The following is a 19,677-nucleotide window of genomic DNA, read 5'->3' as shown; positions in this document are numbered from 1 at the left end:
GAAGGCCCTCACTCTGCTCATTAAACTGGAAGGCCCTCACTCTGTTCATTCATCTGGAAGGCCCTCACTCTGCTCAGTAAACTGGAAGGCCCTCACTCTGCTCAGTAAACTGGAAGGCCCTCACTCTGTTCATTCACCTGGAAGGCCCTCACTCTGCTCAGTAAACTGGAAGGCCCTCACTCTGCTCAGTAAACTGGGAGGCCCTCACTCTGTTCATTCATCTGGAAGGCCCTCACTCTGTTCATTCATCTGGAAGGCCCTCATTCTGTTCATTAAACTGGAAGGCCCTCACTCTGCTCAGTAAACTGGAAGGCCTCACTCTGCTCAGTAGACTGGAAGGCCCTCACTCTACTCAGTAGACTGGAAGGCCCTCACTCTACTCAGTAGACTGGAAGGCCCTCACTCTGCTCAGTAAACTGGAAGGCCTCACTCTGCTCAGTAAACTGGAAGGCCCTCACTCTGCTCAGTAAACTGGAAGACCCTCACTCTGCTCAGTAAACTGGAAGGCCCTCACTCTGCTCAGTAAACTGGAAGGCCTCACTCTGCTCAGTAAACTGGAAGGCCCTCACTCTGCTCAGTAAACTGGAAGGCCCTCACTCTGCTCAGTAAACTGGAAGACCCTCACTCTGCTCAGTAAACTGGGAGGCCCTCACTCTGCTCAGTAAACTGGAAGGCCCTCACTCTGCTCAGTAAACTGGAAGGCCCTCACTCTGTTCATTAATCTGGAAGGCCCTCACTCTGCTCAGTAAACTGGAAGGCCCTCACTCTGTTCATTAATCTGGAAGGCCCTCACTCTGTTCATTAATCTGGAAGGCCCTCACTCTGTTCATTCATCTGGAAGGCCCTCACTCTGCTCAGTAAACTGGAAGGCCCTCACTCTGCTCAGTAAACTGGAAGGCCCTCACTCTGTTCATTCACCTGGAAGGCCCTCACTCTGCTCAGTAAACTGGAAGGCCCTCACTCTGCTCAGTAAACTGGAAGGCCCTCACTCTGCTCAGTAAACTGGAAGGCCCTCACTCTGCTCAGTAAACTGGAAGGCCCTCACTCTGCTCAGTAAACTGGAAGGCCCTCACTCTGCTCAGTAAACTGGAAGGCCCTCACTCTGTTCATTCATCTGGAAGGCCCTCACTCTGCTCAGTAAACTGGAAGGCCCTCACTCTGCTCAGTAAACTGGAAGGCCCTCACTCTGCTCAGTAAATTGGAAGGCCCTCACTCTGTTCATTCATCTGGAAGGCCCTCACTCTACTCAGTAAACTGGAAGGCCCTCACTCTGCTCAGTAAACTGGAAGGCCCTCACTCTGTTCATTCATCTGGAAGGCCCTCACTCTGCTCAGTAAACTGGAAGGCCCTCACTCTGCTCATTCATCTGGAAGGCCCTCACTCTGCTCAGTAAACTGGAAGGCCCTCACTCTGCTCATTCATCTGGAAGGCCCTCACTCTGCTCATTCATCTGGAAGGCCCTCACTCTGCTCAGTAAACTGGAAGGCCCTCACTCTGCTCATTCATCTGGAAGGCCCTCACTCTGTTCATTCATCTGGAAGGCCCTCACTCTGCTCATTAAACTGGAAGGCCCTCACTCTGCTCAGTAAACTGGAAGGCCCTCACTCTGCTCATTCATCTGGAAGGCCCTCACTCTGTTCATTCATCTGGAAGGCCCTCACTCTGCTCAGTAAACTGGAAGGCCCTCACTCTGCTCATTCATCTGGAAGGCCCTCACTCTGCTCATTCATCTGGAAGGCCCTCACTCTGCTCAGTAAACTGGAAGGCCCTCACTCTGCTCAGTAAACTGGAAGGCCCTCACTCTGCTCAGTAAACTGGAAGGCCCTCACTCTGTTCATTCATCTGGAAGGCCCTCACTCTGCTCAGTAAACTGGAAGGCCCTCACTCTGCTCAGTAAACTGGAAGGCCCTCACTCTGCTCAGTAAACTGGAAGGCCCTCACTCTGTTCATTCATCTGGAAGGCCCTCACTCTGCTCAGTAAACTGGAAGGCCCTCACTCTGCTCAGTAAACTGGAAGGCCCTCACTCTGCTCAGTAAACTGGAAGGCCCTCACTCTGCTCAGTAAAATGGAAGGCCCTCACTCTGCTCAGTAAACTGGAAGGCCCTCACTCTGCTCAGTAAACTGGGAGGTCCTCACTCTGCTCAGTAAACTGGAAGGCCCTCACTCTGCTCAGTAAACTGGAAGGCCCTCACTCTGCTCAGTAAACTGGAAGGCCCTCACTCTGCTCAGTAAACTGGAAGGCCCTCACTCTGCTCAGTAAACTGGGAGGTCCTCACTCTGCTCAGTAAACTGGAAGGCCTCACTCTGCTCAGTAAACTGGAAGGCCCTCACTCTGCTCAGTAAACTGGAAGGCCCTCACTCTGCTCAGTAAACTGGACGGCCCTCACTCTGCTCAGTAAACTGGAAGGCCCTCACTCTGCTCAGTAAACTGGAAGGCCCTCACTCTGCTCAGTAAACTGGAAGGCCCTCACTCTGCTCAGTAAACTGGAAGGCCCTCACTCTGCTCAGTAAACTGGAAGGCCCTCACTCTGCTCAGTAAACTGGAAGGCCCTCACTCTGCTCAGTAAACTGGAAGGCCCTCACTCTGCTCAGTAAACTGGAAGGCCCTCACTCTGCTCAGTAAACTGGAAGGCCCCCTGCCCAGCTACCCTGCCTACATAGACCTAGGCCTGTCTAATCTCCTGCCTAGCCCCCTGCCCAACTACCCTGCCTACATAGACCTAGGACTGTCTAATCTCCTGCCTTGCCACCTGCCCAGCTACCCTGCCTACATAGACCTAGGCCTGTCTAATCTCCTGCCTTGCCACCTGCCCAGCTACCGTGCCTACATAGACCTAGGCCTGTCTAATCTCCTGCCTAGCCCCCTGCCCAACTACCCTGCCTACATAGACCTAGGCCTGTCTAATCTCCTGCCTTGCCCCCTGCCCAGCTACCCTGCCTACATAGACCTAGGCCTGTCTAATCTCCTGCCTTGCCACCTGCCCAGCTACCCTGCCTACATAGACCTAGGCCTGTCTAATCTCCTGCATTGCCCCCTGCCCAGCTACTCTGCCTACATAGACCTAGGCCTGTCTAATCTCCTGCCTAGCCCCCTGCCCAACTACCCTGCCTACATAGACCTAGGCCTGTCTAATCTCCTGCCTTGCCACCTGCCCAGCTACCCTGCCTACATAGACCTAGGCCTGTCTAATCTCCTGCCTAGCCCCCTGCCCAGCTACCCTGCCTACATAGACCTAGGCCTGTCTAATCTCCTGCCTAGCCCCCTGCCCAGCTACCCTGCCTGCTCATGGAGGCCTCAGTTTGTCTGCGGGGAGCTGGGCCAGTGCCTGTCAGGCTACACACGTCCCTACCGCTGTAGAAGGAAGTCCCCTAATTGCCTGTCAGGCCTCACAACCTCTGCTGAGGTTCCCTAATGGCCTACCGAGGACCCCTAATGGTCTACCGAGGACCCCTAATGGCCTACTGAGGGCCCCTAATGGTCTACCGAGGGCCCCTAATGGCCTACTGAGGGAGCCTAATGGCCTACCGAGGGCCCCTAATGGCCTACCGAGGGCCCCTAATGGTCTACCGAGGGCCCCTAATGGTCTACCGAGGGCCCCTAATGGCCTACCGAGGGCCCCTAATGGCCTACAGAGGGCCCCTAATGGCCTACTGAGGGCCCCTAATGGTCTACTGAGGGCCCCTAATGGCCTGTTGAGGGCCCCTAATGGTCTACTGAGGGCCCCTAATGGTCTACTGAGGGCCCCTAATGGCCTACTGAGGGCCCCTAATGGCCTACTGAGGGCCCCTAATGGCCTGTTGAGGGCCCCTAATTTGCCTACTGAGGGCCCCTAATGGCCTACTGAGGGCCGCTAATGGCCTGTTGAGGGCCCCTAATGGCCTGTTGAGGGCCCCTAATGGCCTGTTGAGGGCCCCTAATTTGCCTACTGAGGGCCCCTATTGGGCTACTGAGAGCCCCTAATGGCCACATGAGGGCCCCAATGACCTACTGAGGGCCCCTAATGGCCTACTGAGGGCCCCTAATGGCCTTCTGAAGGCCCCTAATGGCCTACTGAGGGCCCCTAATGGTCTACTGAGGGCCCCTAATGGTCTACTGAGGGCCCCTAATGGTCTACTGAGGTTCCCTAATGGCCTACTGAGGGTCCCTAATGACCTACTGAGGGCCCCTAATGACCTACCGAGGGCCCCTAATGGTCTACCGAGGGCCCATAATGGCCTACCGAGGGCCCCTAATGACCTACTGAGGGCCCCTAATGGCCTACCGAGGGCCCCAATGACCTACCGAGTGCCCTTAATGGCCTGTTGTGGGCCCCTAATGGCCTGTTTAGGGCCCCTAATGGCCTACTGAGGGCCCCTAATGACCTACCGAGGGCCCCTAATGACCTACCGAGGGCCCCTAATGACCTACCGAGGGCCCCTAATGACCTACTGAGGGCCCCTAATGACCTACCCAGGGCCCCTAATGGCCTACCGAGGGCCCCAATGACCTACTGAGGGCCCCTAATGGGCTGTTGAGGGCCCCTAATGACCTACTGAGGGCCCCTAATGACCTACCCAGGGCCCCTAATGACCTACCGAGGGCCCCAATGACCTACCGAGTGCCCCTAATGGCCTGTTGTGGGCCCCTAATGGCCTGTTTAGGGCCCCTAATGGCCTACCGAGGGCCCCTAATGGTCTACCGAGGCTCCCTAATGACCTACCGAGGGCCCCTAATGAACTACCGAGGGCCCCTAATGACCTACCGAGGGCCCCTAATGACCTACTGAGGGCCCCTAATGGCCTACCCAGGGCCCCTAATGGCCTACCGAGGGCCCCTAATGACCTACCGAGGGCCCCTAATGGCCTACCCAGGGCCCCTAATGGCCTACCGAGGGCCCCAATGGCCTACTGAGGGCCCCTAATGGGCTGTTGAGGGCCCTTGGTGGCCTGTTCTGTTATTTTCAGAGTAAAAACCATTTCCAATTAGGTTAGTGAAATTACTTCTGCTGAGGGCCCCTAATGGCCTGCTGAGGGCCCCTAATGGTCTACTGAGGGCCCCTAATGACCTTGTGAATGTATAGAGTTGGACTGTACAAGGTTTTAGCTTTGTTACATATAACAAGATCACTTAATTGAGATGTTCAGTAGTACTGTGTGTTGTCATCATTCCTCTTGCTGTTTCCATCCTAATAGTTCAGTGTGAGGGTATGTGAGTCTTCTTAGAGTGGATTAAACACACTGGGAACCAGGATGTCACTATGAAATACAACCATGTGCTCTTATGAAATATTACTCAATGTATCATATAGTAAGTTAAAATGATTGTCTTCCTTCCCCTTGATGTCGTCCCTTCTTGCTCTATTCATCTACTCTATCACACTACCAACTATTGTTTCAACTCTTCCTCTACTCTTCCTCTTCATCCCTCCTCCCTCCATCTCTCCTCTTCTCTGCTCCTCCCTCCCTCATCTCTCCTCTCCTCTGCTCCTCCCTCCCCCATCTCTCCTCTCCTCTGCTCCTCCCTCCCTCATTCCTCCTCTCCTCTGCTCCTCCCTCCCTCCATCTCTCCTCCTCCCTCCCTCATCTCTCCTCTCCTCTGCTCCTCCCTCCCTCCATCTCTCCTCTCCTCTGCTCCTCCCTCATCTCTCCTCTCCTCTGCTCCTCCCTCCCTCCATCTCTCCTCTCCTCTGCTCCTCCCTCCCTCCATCACTCCGTCCTCTCCCCCACTCCTCCCTCCATCTATCCGCTCCTCTCTTCCACTACTCCCTCCCTCCATCTATCTGCTCCTCTCTTCCACTACTCCCTCCCCCTCCTCCCTCCATTCTCCTCTCCCCCATCCTCCCTCCCTTGTCCCCAGGAGACGAGGATGAGGAAGACTCCGGTGAAGAGCGTCTCCCGTCTTGTTTTGACTACGTCATGCACTTCCTCACCGTCTTCTGGAAGGTCAGTTGACTTGGTCCTCTGTAGTTCAGATGGTAGCGCATGGTTCTTGTGACGCCAAGGGTCGTGGGTTCGATTCCCGTGACCACCCTTATGTAAAATGCGCACATGACTGTAAGTCTCTTTAGATAAAGGCGTCTGCTTAATGGCATATATTGTTATTAGTAACACTTTAGTGCCATTGCTCATAACTATTAATAACTGTGGTTACTGACACATGTTACGATGTGTTATGTAGCTGTTATAAGGGCTTTATGAATGCATTCATAAGGACACCTATAGTAAAGTGTTAAATTATTATTAGTCCTATTATTATTAATATTATTATTATTAATATCATTATTAATAATCGTATTCATATTATTCACATGTTTATTAATATTATTATTATTACTATTATTATTAGTAATATTATTATTATTAATACTACTATAATAATATAATATTCATAGTATTAATAATAATATTCATATTATCCCAATTGGTATTCGTATTATTCATTTTCATATTATTCATATTATCATTAATATTACTATTCATATTATTCAAATTGTTATTCATATTCGTATTACTATTATTATTATTCATAGTATTCAAAGTATTATTCATATTCATATTATTCATATTCATATTATCATTAATAATACTATTCATAGTATTCAAATTGTTATTCATATTAGTATTACTATTATTATTATTCATAGTATTCAAAGTGTTATTCATATTCATATTATTACATTTTAGTCATTTAGCAGACGCTCTTAGCCAGAGCGACTTACAGTAGAGTGCATACATTTTATTACATTTTACATACTGAGACAAGGATATCCCTACCAGCCAAACCCTCCCTAACCCGGACGACGCTATGCCAATTGTGCGTCGCCCCACGGACCTCCCGGTTGCGGCCGGCTGCGACAGAGCCTGGGCGCGAACCCAGCCCAGCCTGGGCGCGAACCCAGAGACTCTGGTGGCGCAGCTAGCACTGCGATGCAGTGCCCTAGACCACTGCGCCACCCGGGAGGACACTGCATTAAATACATTATTCATATTCATATTATCATTAATAATACTATTCATAGTATTCAAATTGTTATTCATATTATTATTAGTATTAGTATTGTTATTAATGGTATTATTATTATTATTCATATTATTCATATTAGTCATATTATTATTATTATTCATATTATTATTACTCATATTATTATTAGTATTAGTATTATTATTAATGGTATTATTATTATTATTATTAATATTATTATTATTATTCATATTAGGTGCTGTTTGCCTGTGTTCCTCCCACGGACTACCTGAACGGCTGGGCCTGCTTCTTCATCTCCATCATCATCATCGGCATGCTGACCGCAGTGATAGGAGATCTGGCCTCTCACTTCGGCTGCACCACCGGGTTGAAGGACTCCGTCACTGCCGTGGTGTTCGTGGCGCTGGGTACGTCTGTCCCTGGTGAGTACACTAATGGAAAGCAGTATGGGTGTGTGGGTGTATTTTTTATTTTTTATTTTATGTAACCTTCATTTAACCAGGCAAGTTACTTGACCATGCTGGTCATTTATGAACATTTGAACATCTTGGCCATGTTCTGTTATAATCTCCACCCGGCACAGCCAGAAGAGGACTGGCCACCCCTCATAGCCTGGTTCCTCTCTAGGTTTCTTCCTAGGTTTTGGCCTTTCTAGGGAGTTTTTCCTAGCCACCGTGCTTCTACACCTGCATTGCTTGCTGTTTGGGGTTTTAGGCTGGGTTTCTGTACAGCACTTTGAGATATCACCTGATGTAAGAAGGGCTATATAAATACATTTGATTTGAAGTCAGTTAAGAACTAATTCTTATTTACAATGACGGCATACCAAAACGCAAAAGGCCTCCTGCGGGGACGGGGCCCTAGGATTAAAATAAATAAATACAATATAAATAGGACAAATCACACATCACAACAAGAGAGACAACACAACACTACATAAAGAGATACCTAAGATAACAACATAGCATGGCAACAACACATGACAACACAGCAAGGCAGCAACACATGACAACACAGCATGGCAGCAACACATGACAACACAGCATGGCAGCAACACAACATGGTAGCAACACAACATGGTAGCAGCACAAAACATGGTACAAACATTATTGGGCACAGACAACAGCACAAAGGGCAAGAAGGTAGAGACAACAATACATCACACAAAGCAGCCACAACTGTCAGTAAGAGTGTCCATGATTGAGTCTTTCAATGAAGAGATTGAGATGAAACTGTCCAATTTGAGTGTTTGTTGCAGCTCGTTCCAGTCGCTAGCTGCAGCGAACTGAAAAGAGGAGCGACCCAGAGCTTTGGGGACCTTAAACAGAATGTGACTGGCAGAACGGGTGTTGTATGTGGAGGATGAGGGCTGTAGTAGATATCTCAGACAGGGGGGAGTGAGGCCAAGAGGGTTTTATAAATAAGCAACAACCAGTGGGTCTTGCGACGGGTATACAGAGATGACCAGTTTACAGAGGAGTATAGAGTGCAATGATGTGTCCTATAAGGAGCATTGGTGGCAAATCTGATGTCCGAATGGTAAAGAACATCTAGCCGCTCGAGAGCACCCTTACTTGCCAATCTATAAATTATGTCTCCGCAATTTAGCATGGGTAGATTGGTCATCTGAATCAGGGTTAGTTTGGCAGCTGGGGTGAAAGAGAAGCGATTACAATAGAGGAAACCAAGTCTAGATTTAACTTTAGCCTGCAGATTTGATCTGTGCTGAGAGAAGGACAGTGTACCGTCTAGCCATACTCCCAAGTACTTGTATGAGGTGACTACCTCAAGCTGTAAACCCTCTGAGGTAGTAATCACACCTGTGGGGAGAGAGACATTCTTCTTACCAAACCACATGACCTTTGTTTTGGAGGTGTTCAGAACAAGGTTAAGGGCAGAGAAAGCTTGTTGGACACTGTGGTCGTAAGGGGTGTGGGCATAGGGGTTGTGGGGGTAGGGGGTGTGGGCGTAGGGGGTGTGGGGGGCGTGGGTGTAAGGAATGTGGGGGGGGGGTGGGGGAAGAAGGTGTGGGTGTAAAGTCATACAACAATTAAAGCGTATTTCTTTTCACTGCTACCTTTGAAATTATTTTTAATGATTCAGTCGTAAAATATAAATCACAAGATCATTTTAGAATAATGCAAGATCGCGCCAATAGAGATGGCAGCTTCGCTTCAAACTGTGCAGTATTTTGTTTTTTAAAAATGTTATTTCTTACATTGTTAGCCCAGAAAACCTTAAGTGTTATTACGTACAGCCGGGAAGAACTATTGGATATCAGAGAGACGTCAACTTACCAGCACAACCAGCACGACGACCAGGAATACGACTTTCCCAAAGCGGATCCTTTGTCTGCACCTCCCAGGGCATTCGAACTGATTCCAGAGGCCGACCCAAAACAACGGAGGAGGTGCCGGAGCGGTCTTCTAGTGAGGCTTCAGATGCGCACACACCACCCACCGCTTCCGAGTGTATTACTCGTTACTCTCCAGTCCCTAGTTAACAAAGTCAACGAATTCAGGGCAAGTTGCTTTCCGAAGAGATATCCTGGATTGTAACATACTCTGTTTCACAGAGACATGGCTAGCTGGGGACATGCTGTCGGGGTCCGTCGCGCCGACAGGAACAAACATCTCTCTGGTAAAGAAGAAGGGTGGGGTTATATGTTTCATGATTAACAACTCATGGTGTAAATGTAACAACATACAAGAACAAGTCCTTTTGTTCACCTGACCAAGAATGCCTCACAATCAAATGCGGTATTATCTCCCAAAATAACTCTCCTTGGTTATCGTCACAGCCGCAAGCGGATACCAAGCCAGCCATCAAGGAACTTCACTGGGCTTTATGCAAAATGGAAACCATATATCCTGAGGCTACATTTATTGTATTATTAACAAAGCTAATCTGAGAATAAGGCTACCTAAATTCTATCAGCATATCGATTGCAGTACACCAGCGAGTAACACACTCGACCACAGCTAACTCTAACTTCCGCGATGCATACAAGGCCTTCCCCCGCCCTCCTTTTGGCAAATCTGATCATGACTCCATCTTCTTGCTACCCTCCTATAGGCAGAAACTAAAACAGGAAGCGCCTGTGCTTAGGTCTATCCAACGCTGGTCTGACCAATCGGATTCCACGCTTCAAGATTGCTTTGATCACGTGGACTGGGATATGTTCCGGGTAGCCTCAAACAATGACATTGACATATACGCTGACTCGGTGAGCGAGTTTATAAGGAAGTATATAGAAGATGTTGAACCCACTGTGACAATTAAAACCTTCCCTAACCAGAAACCGTGGATTGATGGCAGCATTCGCGCAAAACTGAAAGCACGTACCACCGCATTTAATCATGGTAAGGCAACTGGAAACATGACCGAATACAAACAGTGTAGTTCTTCCCTCCGTAAGGCAATCAAACAAGCTAAGCGTCAGTATAGAGACAAAGTGGAGTCGCAATTCTACGGCTCAAACACGAGACGTATGTGGCAGGGTCTACAGACAATCACTGATTACAAAAAGAAAACCAGCCCCGTCGCAGAAATCGACATCTTGCTCCCAGACAAATTAAACAACTCCTTGTGCACTTTGAGGACAATACAGTGCCACTGACACGGCCCTGTATAGCCTGTGGGCTCTCCTTCTCTGTGGCCGACGTGAGTAAAACATTTAAATGTGTTAACCCTCGCAAGGCTGCCGGCCCAGACGGCATCCCTAGCCGCGTCCTCGGAGCATGCGCAGACCAGCTGGCTGGTGTGTTTACGGACATATTCAATGTCTCCCTATCCCAGTCTGCTGTCTCCACATGCTTCAAGATGGCCACCATTGATCCTGTACCCAAGAAAGCTAAGGTAACTGAACTAAATGACTATCGCCCCGTAGAACTCCTGTCATCATGAAGTGCTTTGAGAGAATAGTCAAGGATCATATCACCTCCACCCTACCTGTTACCCTAGACCCACCTCAATTTGCTTACCGCCCCAATAGGTCCACAGACGATGCAATCGCCATCACACTGCACACTGCGTACTGCCCTATCCCATCTGGACAAGAGGAATACCCATGTAAGAATGCTGTTCATTGACTACAGCTCATTATTTAACACCATAGTACCCTCCAAACTCATCATTAAGCTTGAGACCCTGGGTCTCGACCCCGCCCTGTGCAACTGGGTCATGGACTTCCTGACAGGCCGACCCCAGGTGGTGAAGGTAGGAAATATCTCCACTCCGCTGATCCTCAACACCGGGGCCCCACAAGGGTGCGTTCTGAGCCCTCTCCTGTACTCCCTGTTCACCCATGACTGCGTGGCCATGCACGCCTCCAACTCAATCATCAAGTTTGCAGAGGACACAACAGTGGTAGGCTTGATTACCAACAACGACGAGACAGCCTACAGGGAGGAGGTGAGAGCACTCGGAGTGTGGTGTCAGGAAAACAACCTCTCACTCAATGTCAACAAAACAAAGGAGATGATCGTGGACTTCAGGAAACAGCAAAGGGACCACCTCCCTATCCACATCGAAGGGACAGGAGTGGAGAAGGTGGAAAGTTCCTCTGTGTACATATCACCGATAAACTGAAATGGTCCACGCAACAGCGCCTCTTCAACCTCAGGAGGCTGAAAAAATGTGGCTTGTCACCAAAAACCCTCACTAACGTTTACAGGTGCACAATTGAGAGCATCCTGTCGGGCTGTATCACCGCCTGGTAGGGCAACTGCACCGCCCGCAACCACAGGTAACTACCGGCAAACTACCTGCCCTCCAGGACACCTACAACACCTGATGTCACAGGAAGACAAAAAAGATCATCAAGGACAACAACCACCCGAGCCACTACCTGTTCACCCCACTTCCATCCAGAAGGCGAGGTCAGTACAGGTGCATCAGAGCTGGGACAGAGAAATTGAGAAACAGCTTCTATCTCAAGACCATCAGATTGTTAGCCTCTTTGGGCTAGGGGGCAGTATTTTGACATCTGGATGACAAGCGTGCCCAAAGTAAACTGCCTGTTACTCTGGCCCAGAAGCTAGGATATGCATATAATGATCTGGATTTGGATAAAGATTTGGATAGAAAACACTCTAAAGTTTCTAAACTGTTTAAATAATGTCTGTGAGTATAACAGAATTGATATGGCAGGCGAAAACCCGAGGACAAACCATCCAGAAGAAGAAAAAAAACATTCAGCCCACCATTGATTCCTATCGCTGTCATTTTTAATATGAAGGGAAAACATCCCAGATTGCAGTTCCTAGATGTCATAAGTCTTTAGAAAGAGTTTCAGGCCTGTTTTTGGAAAAATTAGCTAGAATTTTTTGTTTTTCTAAGTGGCTTCCATTTTGGCTGTAGTGTTTGTTACGCGTTCTGGTGAAAGCGCGTACTTTGTTGTTTATCTCCGGTAATGACAATAATGATTCTCCGTTATTATTTTACGTATTAGGGTACCTGAGGTTTGATTATAAATGTTGTTTGACTTGTTTGGAGAAGTTTATTGGTAACGTTTGGGATTCATTTTGTATGCATTTTGAAGGAGGGAAACGGAGTGGATTATTGACTGAAGCGCGCTAAACTGAGTTTTTATGGATATAAAGAAGGACTTTATCGAACAAAACGACCATTTGTGATGTAGCTGGGACCTTTTGGAGTGCCAACAGAGGAAGATCTTCAAAGGTAAGGCATTTATTATATCGTTATTTCTGACTTTCGTGGCGGCACCTGCCTGGTTGTAAAATGTTTTTAATGCTTTTGTGTGCTGGGCGCTGTCCTCAGATAATCGCATGGTGTGCTTTTGCCGTAAAGTCTTTTTGAAATCTGACACAGCGGCTGTATTAACAAGAAGTTAAGCTTTTAAACGATGTAAGACACTTATATTTTCATGAATGTTAAATATAACTATTTCTGTCATTTGAATTTCGCGCTCTGCAATTTCACCGGAAGTTGTCGAGATGGGATGCTAGCGTCCAAATGATCCGCAAAATGTTAAACAGCCATCACTAGCACAGAGAGGCAGCTGCCTACCTACAGACTTGATATCGTTGGCCACTTTAATAAATGGAACACTTGTCACTTCAATAATGCCACTTTAAGAATGTTTACACATCTCGCATTACTCATCTCATATGTATATACTGTATACTGTATCCTTCACTCTATTCTTTACTATCTATTGCATCTTAGCTGCGCTGTCACTGCTCATCCATATATTTTATATTTATATATTCTCATCCCATTCCTTTACCAGATTGTGTGTATTAGGTTTTGTTGTGGAATTTGTTAGATATTACCTGTTAGATACCGCTACACTGTCGGATCTAGAAACACAAGCATTTCACTACACTCACAATAACATCTGCTAACCATGTGTATGTGACCAATACAATTTGATTTGATTTGCACCTTTCTCTCTCTCTCTCTCTCTCTCTCTCTCTCTCTCTCTCTCTCCCTCTCTCTCTCTCTCCCTCTCTCTCTCCATTTTACTCTCTTTCTTTATGTCTCTCTCTCCCTCTTTCCCTCCCTCTCTCTCTTTCCCTCTCTCTCCCTTTTACTCTCTCTCTTTATGTCTCTCTCTCTCTCTCTCTCTCCCTCTCTCTCTCTCTCCCTCTCTCTCTCTCTCTCCCTCTCTCTCTCCCTTTTACTCTCTTTCTTTATGTCTCTCTCTCTATCTCCCTCTTTCCCTCCCTCCCTCTTTCCCTCCCTCTGTCTCTCGCTCCCTCTTTCCCTCTCTCTCTCTCTCCAGACACATTTGCCAGTAAGGTAGCGGCGGTGCAGGACACATATGCAGATGCCTCCATCGGTAACGTGACGGGCAGCAACGCGATCAACGTGTTCCTGGGCATCGGGGTGGCGTGGTCGATAGCCGCCATCTACTGGCACATGCAGGGCAAGCAGTTTGTGGTGGAGGCCGGCTCCCTGGCCTTCTCCGTCACCCTCTACACCATCTTCGCCTTCCTTGGGGTCTCCGTGCTGCTATACCGCCGCCGGGCCCACATCGGGGGGGAGCTGGGCGGGCCGCGCGGACACAGACTGGCCACCTCAGCCTTCTTCTTCAGTCTCTGGTTCCTCTACATCCTCTTCTCCAGCATGGAGGCCTACTGTCATATAGAGGGCTTCTAGAACCTCCCGGAACACTTCTGTAACACTTCTAGAACACCTCTGGAACACTTCTAGAACACTTCTGAGACAATTCTAGAATACTTCTGGGACAATTCTAGAATACTTCTGGGACACTTCTAGAATACTTCTGAGACACTTCTAGAATACTTCTGGGACACTTCTAGAATAGTTCTGGGACACTTCTAGAGCATCCTTACAGGAGGTTCAAAGTATAACTTAATGGAGAGTAAAAATAGGATTCTCAGTGTGGAATGATGTAATGATGGAAATATATTTTGTTGGTATGAAGGGATGAGAGGAGGAGAACAATATGAGGTAAAGGGGAGTTGGTGGTGGCCCCCTCTCCTCTGCCGCTCCACCCTCCCTCAACCCCACTCTAAGGACCCCCAGACATAATCAGTCCATCTCCTCTGAAGGAGATGTCTGTTAAGGCAGGGAGAGCCGGTCCACATGGGAGAGCTTACAGCTGGGGTTGGGGTACCTCCATACCGGAGTAAGAACACCAGAGGGTGTCTGGTCTCATCTGGTCTGGTCTGGTCTCATCTGGTCTCATCTGGTCTGGTCTCATCTGGTCTGGTCTGTATTCCACTAGAAGAGACAATAAGCCGGTGAGATCTGAGCTATCAGAAGAAGTCTATATTTTTCTCAACACCTTGATGAGAACAACTTTTTCTAAAGTAAGTATTTTGGGGGATAAAACCAAAACACTTTTGTTTGTTTTTTACAAATAAAAAGAGGAAATCAAAGATACTATTTTCAGATCTTACATTATGGAGAACAAAACATGGTATATAACTAATGGAAAATATATTGTTGATGATGAGTGACAATTGAATGGACTCATAGTATTTATTAGTATTTTATTTGCTTAGTTTCTTATTAAAAGGAACGAACGCAGCAGCAGAGGAACAACAGAGAACAAGATCAACTATCAAACTAAAGACAGGAGGAGGAGGAGGTGGAGGAGGAGGAGGAGGTGGAGGTGGAGGAGGAGAAGGAGGAGGTGGAGGAGGTGGAGGTGGAAGAGGAGGAGGAGGAGGAGGAGGTGGAGGAGGTGGAAGAGGAGGAGGAGGAGGAAGAGGAGGAGGTGGAGGAGGAGGAGGAGGAAGAGGAGGAGATAGAGGAAGAGGAGGAGGAGGAGGAGGTGAGGAAGACATAGAAGGATGACATTATCAAAGTGCCCTGAACATTACTTCAGTACATCTGTCTATATATAGCATATTTCCATATATTCTGTATATTTTGACTATTTATTTCAATGTGGTCACATTCAGCTCCAACTACTGTGGCTTGGTATGGGGGGGGGGGAATGATGCCTGTGTCGCAAATGGCACCCTATTCACTATATAGTGCACTACTTTTGACCAGGGCCGATACGGTTCTGCACTATATAGGGAATAGGGTGCTATTTTAGATGTGCCCCAATGTCTTCTTCATGTTTTCTAAAAGATCTATTATATCTCCCTAAAACATTTAAGAAATGGCATTGTTATTTTATTGTTATTTTATTTGTTATTAATATGAATAATATCTTGCTCTTACAAAGTTTTCAAAAATCCCCCCCCAAAAAATTGTGTTTCTGCAGAGAACTGTAACAGATTGATAATTTACAGGTATTTTTCTACTGGTCTGCCATGATGCACTTTGCTAATATACATCTATTTATTGAGACTTCTTCTGTAAAAAAAAAATGCCAATATTGAACTGTAAGACTAGGAACACCTGTCATTCTCTGAAAGCTCACTACCTGCATGGTCTGAGAGGGTTGAGATGAGATGGCCTGACTCGTGTCTCATTGACAAGCTTTTCATTCCATTCATGCGATACTTAATCAGAGTAAATATACGTTATCGTTTGTCACATATTCAAAGGGATATATGCGTTAAATAGAGCCGGTACAGGAAGCCGGTACAGGAAGCCGGTACAGGAAGCCGGTACAGGAAGCCGGTACAGGAATGTGTTTGGGTGTAATCATGTATTGAAGGCTGTTATGTTTAGTGTGCCTGGTAACTCACAATCTACAGTAGGTTACATCCCACTGGCTCAGAGAGAGAGAAAGAGCTAAGAGAGAGAGAGAGAGATAGAGCTGAGAGAGAGAGCTGAGAGAGAGAGCAGAGAGTGAGAGAGCTGAGACAGAGAGAGAGCAGAGAGAGATAGCTGAGACAGGGAGAGAGAGAGCAGACAGAGAGAGAGCTGAGAGAGAGCAGAGAGAGAGACAGAGAGAAAGCAGAGAGAGAGAGAGAGACAGAGAGAGCAGAGAGAGAGCAGAGAGAGATAGCTGAGACAGAGAGAAAGAGAGAGAGAGAGAGAGAGAGCAGAGAGAGATAGCTGAGACAGAGAGATAGCTGAGACAGAGAGAGAGCAGAGAGAGAGCAGAGGGAGAGAGAGAGCAGAGAGAGATAGCTGAGACAGAGAGAAAGAGAGAGCGAGATAGCTGAGACAGAGAGATAGCTGAGACAGAGAGAGAGCAGAGAGAGAGAGCAGACAGAGAGAGAGCAGACAGAGAGAGAGCAGACAGAGAGAGAGCAGAGAGAGAGACAGAGAGCGAGAGCAGACAGAGAGAAAGCAGAGAGAGAGAGAGAGAGCAGAGAGAGAGAGCAGAGAGCGAGAGCAGACAGAGAGAAAGCAGAGAGAGAGAGCAGAGAGCGAGAGCAGACAGAGAGAAAGCAGAGAGAGAGAGAGAGAGAGAGAGAGCAGACAGAGAGAGCAGAGATAGAGCGCAGAGAGAGAGCAGAGAGAGATAGCTGAGACAGAGAGAGAGCAGACAGAGAGAGAGCAGAGAGAGAGAGCAGAGGGGGAGAGCAGAGATAGAGAGCAGAGAGAGATAGCTGAGACAGAGAGAGCAGACAGAGAGAGAGCAGAGAGAGAGAGAGCAGAGGGAGAGAGAGAGAGAGCAGACAGAGAGAGCAGAGATAGAGAGCAGAGAGAGACAGAGAGAGAGCAGACAGAGAGAGAGCAGACAGAGAGAGCAGAGATAGAGAGCAGAGAGAGACAGAGAGAGAGCAGACAGAGAGAGCAGAGAGAGACAGAGAGAGAGCAGACAGAGAGAGAGCAGACAGAGAGAGCAGAGATAGAGAGCAGAGAGAGACAGAGAGAGAGCAGACAGAGAGAGAGCAGAGAGAGAGAGAGCAGAGGGAGAGAGAGCAGACAGAGAGAGCAGAGATAGAGAGCAGAGAGAGACAGAGAGAGAGCAGACAGAGAGAGAGCAGACAGAGAGAGAGCAGAGAGAGAGAGAGCAGAGGGAGAGAGAGAGCTGTATGGGGCACTGGAGATGTGTGTAGTGGGTTGTACTGTAACACAGCTGGTGATTTGGTTTTATGACATTAAAAACTCATGTATACTGATTTCAAGCTCTCAACAATCAGATGTTGTTTTCTTTATATATCTATAGATCTATAAATACACCATATATACTGTAGTCTATTATATAAGTCAGTCATTGTTGGTCATTTTAAATCTGTGTAGAGAACCAAAAGAGCAGAGAGGTACAACTACAATACCAGAGGTGTATTCACTACAAACCAAAGAAACTGGGAGGGACCTACCTGAATTTGTCCAATAGAGACTCTCGTTTTCGTTGCAAAAACGTTTTTCGTTTGTTACGGACTGCAACTACTAGAGATCGCCAGCTTGTAGTCCTAAAAAAAACGGAAATGAGTTACCTCTGGTTCGTTCGGGCCTATTGGGAAAATGAATGGAGGAAAGAATATGGTTTTGTAATAAACGGCAAAAATAGGGGTTTGAGGTTAACACAGGTTTAGGATATCTTATACGTTTTGTTCTGTAATATAATAACAGTCAGTTAACATGACCTTTATGAATTATGGGGCCTCTATGTGTATACTGTAGTTGCTTCAGAATTCACACAAAGTGACATTAGCTGATAAAGATTATCAAAACATATCAGATCTTCTAAGCCGGAGTTTACCGCAGACCTTATTTTATGCATTTGTCCTAAAATCCCATTCATTTCCCCCAATAGGCTTTGGCCAACAAGCCATGGAGGAGTTGGTGGCTCTCTATGAATACACCTCAGTAACACGATGAGGTCATCAGAGGGCGACCAGGAAGTTGCAGTGATACTCTGGTACCACCAGGTGGTGCCAGAGTATCAATCTCAATTTCAAGCTCAACCTCCAGCCCCTGTGATGGAGTTGTCTCTTCCCTTCCCTTGGTCTGGTTTGGACTGCTCTGGTCTGGTCTGGTTTGGACTGCTCTGGTCTGGTCTGGTTTGGTCTGGTTTGGACTGCTCTGGTCTGGTTTGGACTGCTCTGGTCTGGTTTGGTCTGGTTTGGACTGCTCTGGTCTGGTCTGGTTTGGACTGGTTTGGTCTGGTCTGGTTTGGTCTGGTTTGGTTTGGACTGCTCTGGTTTGGTCTGGTCTGGTTTGGTCTGGTCTGGTTTGGACTGCTCTTGTTTGGTCTGGTTTGGTCTGGTTTGGTTTGGACTGCTCTGGTTTGGTCTGGTCTGGTTTGGTCTGGTTTGGTTTGGACTGGTTTGGACTGCTCTGGTTTGGTCTGGTCTGGTTTGGTCTGGTTTGGTTTGGACTGCTCTGGTTTGGTCTGGTCTGGTTGGTCTGGTTTGGTTTGGTCTGCTCTGGTTTGGTCTGGATGGGTTTGGACTGCTCTGGTTTGGTCTGGTCTGGTTTGGACTGCTCTGGTTTGGTCTGGTCTGGTTTGGTCTGGTCTGGTTTGGTCTGGTCTGGTTTGGACTGGTTTGGACTGCTCTGGTTTGGTCTGCTCTGGTCTGGTTTGGTCTGGTTTGGACTGCTCTGGTTTGGTCTGGTTTGGTCTGGTTTGGTTTGGACTGCTCTGGTTTGGTCTGGTCTGGTTTGGTCTGGACTGATCTGGTTTGGTCTGGTCTGCTCTGGTTTGGTCTGCTCTGGTTTGGACTGCTCTGGTTTGGACTGCTCTGGTCTGCTCTGGTTTGGTCTGCTCTGGTTTGGACTGCTCTGGTCTGCTCTGGTTTGGTTTTGTTACCCTCCCTGCCTCCTCACTCCTCTCTCATTCAGCCTGTCTGTACCCTCCCTGCCTCCTCACTCCTCTCTCATTCAGCCTGTCTGTACCCTCCCTGCCTCCTCACTCCTCTCTCATTCAGCCTGTCTGTACCCTCCCTGCCTCCTCACTCCTCTCTCATTCGTCCCTGTCTGTATCATCCCTGCCTCCTCACTCCTCTCATTCAGTCCCTGTCTGTACCCTCCCTGCCTCCTCACTCCTCTCTCATTCAGCCTGTCTGTACCCTCCCTGCCTCCTCACTCCTCTCTCAATTCAGCCTGCCTGTACCCTCCCTGCCTCCTCACTCCTCTCCCATTCAGTCCCTGTCTGTACCCTCCCTGCCTCCTCACTCCTCTCTCATTCAGTCCTGTCTGTACCCTCCCTGCCTCCTCACTCCTCTCCATTCAGCCTGTCTGTACCCTCCTGCCTCCTCACTCCTTCATTCAGTCCTGTCGTACCCTCCCTGCCTCTCACTCCCTCCCATTCAGTCCCTGTCTGTACCCTCCTGCCTCTCACTCCTCTCTCATTCAGTCCCTGTCTGTACCCTCCCTGCCTCCCACTCCTCTCCCATTCAGTCCCTGTCTGTACCCTCCTGCA

The 19,677-nt window shown here is 48.1% G+C and overlaps 1 protein-coding gene across 1 annotated transcript in view; it reads left to right on the top strand.

The window, feature by feature from the left end:
- Positions 1 to 14,216, top strand: part of LOC120059745 (sodium/calcium exchanger 3-like) — a 54,934-nt gene extending 40,718 nt beyond the window's left edge. Inside the window, exons 6-8 of the mRNA XM_039008800.1 lie at positions 5,838 to 5,923; positions 7,198 to 7,384; positions 13,711 to 14,216. Coding sequence (XP_038864728.1) covers positions 5,838 to 5,923; positions 7,198 to 7,384; positions 13,711 to 14,087 — 650 coding nt within the window. The 3' untranslated portion in view covers positions 14,088 to 14,216. The remainder of the gene's footprint in view (positions 1 to 5,837; positions 5,924 to 7,197; positions 7,385 to 13,710) is intronic.
- Positions 14,217 to 19,677: the final 5,461 nt, after the last annotated feature.

This window comes from Salvelinus namaycush, chromosome 15 (genome assembly GCF_016432855.1).
Source record: "Salvelinus namaycush isolate Seneca chromosome 15, SaNama_1.0, whole genome shotgun sequence".
Classification (NCBI taxonomy): Eukaryota; Metazoa; Chordata; class Actinopteri; order Salmoniformes; family Salmonidae; genus Salvelinus; species Salvelinus namaycush.
The sequence above is the reverse complement of the archived record's forward strand: the minus strand, read 5'-3'. Positions and strand labels throughout refer to the sequence as shown.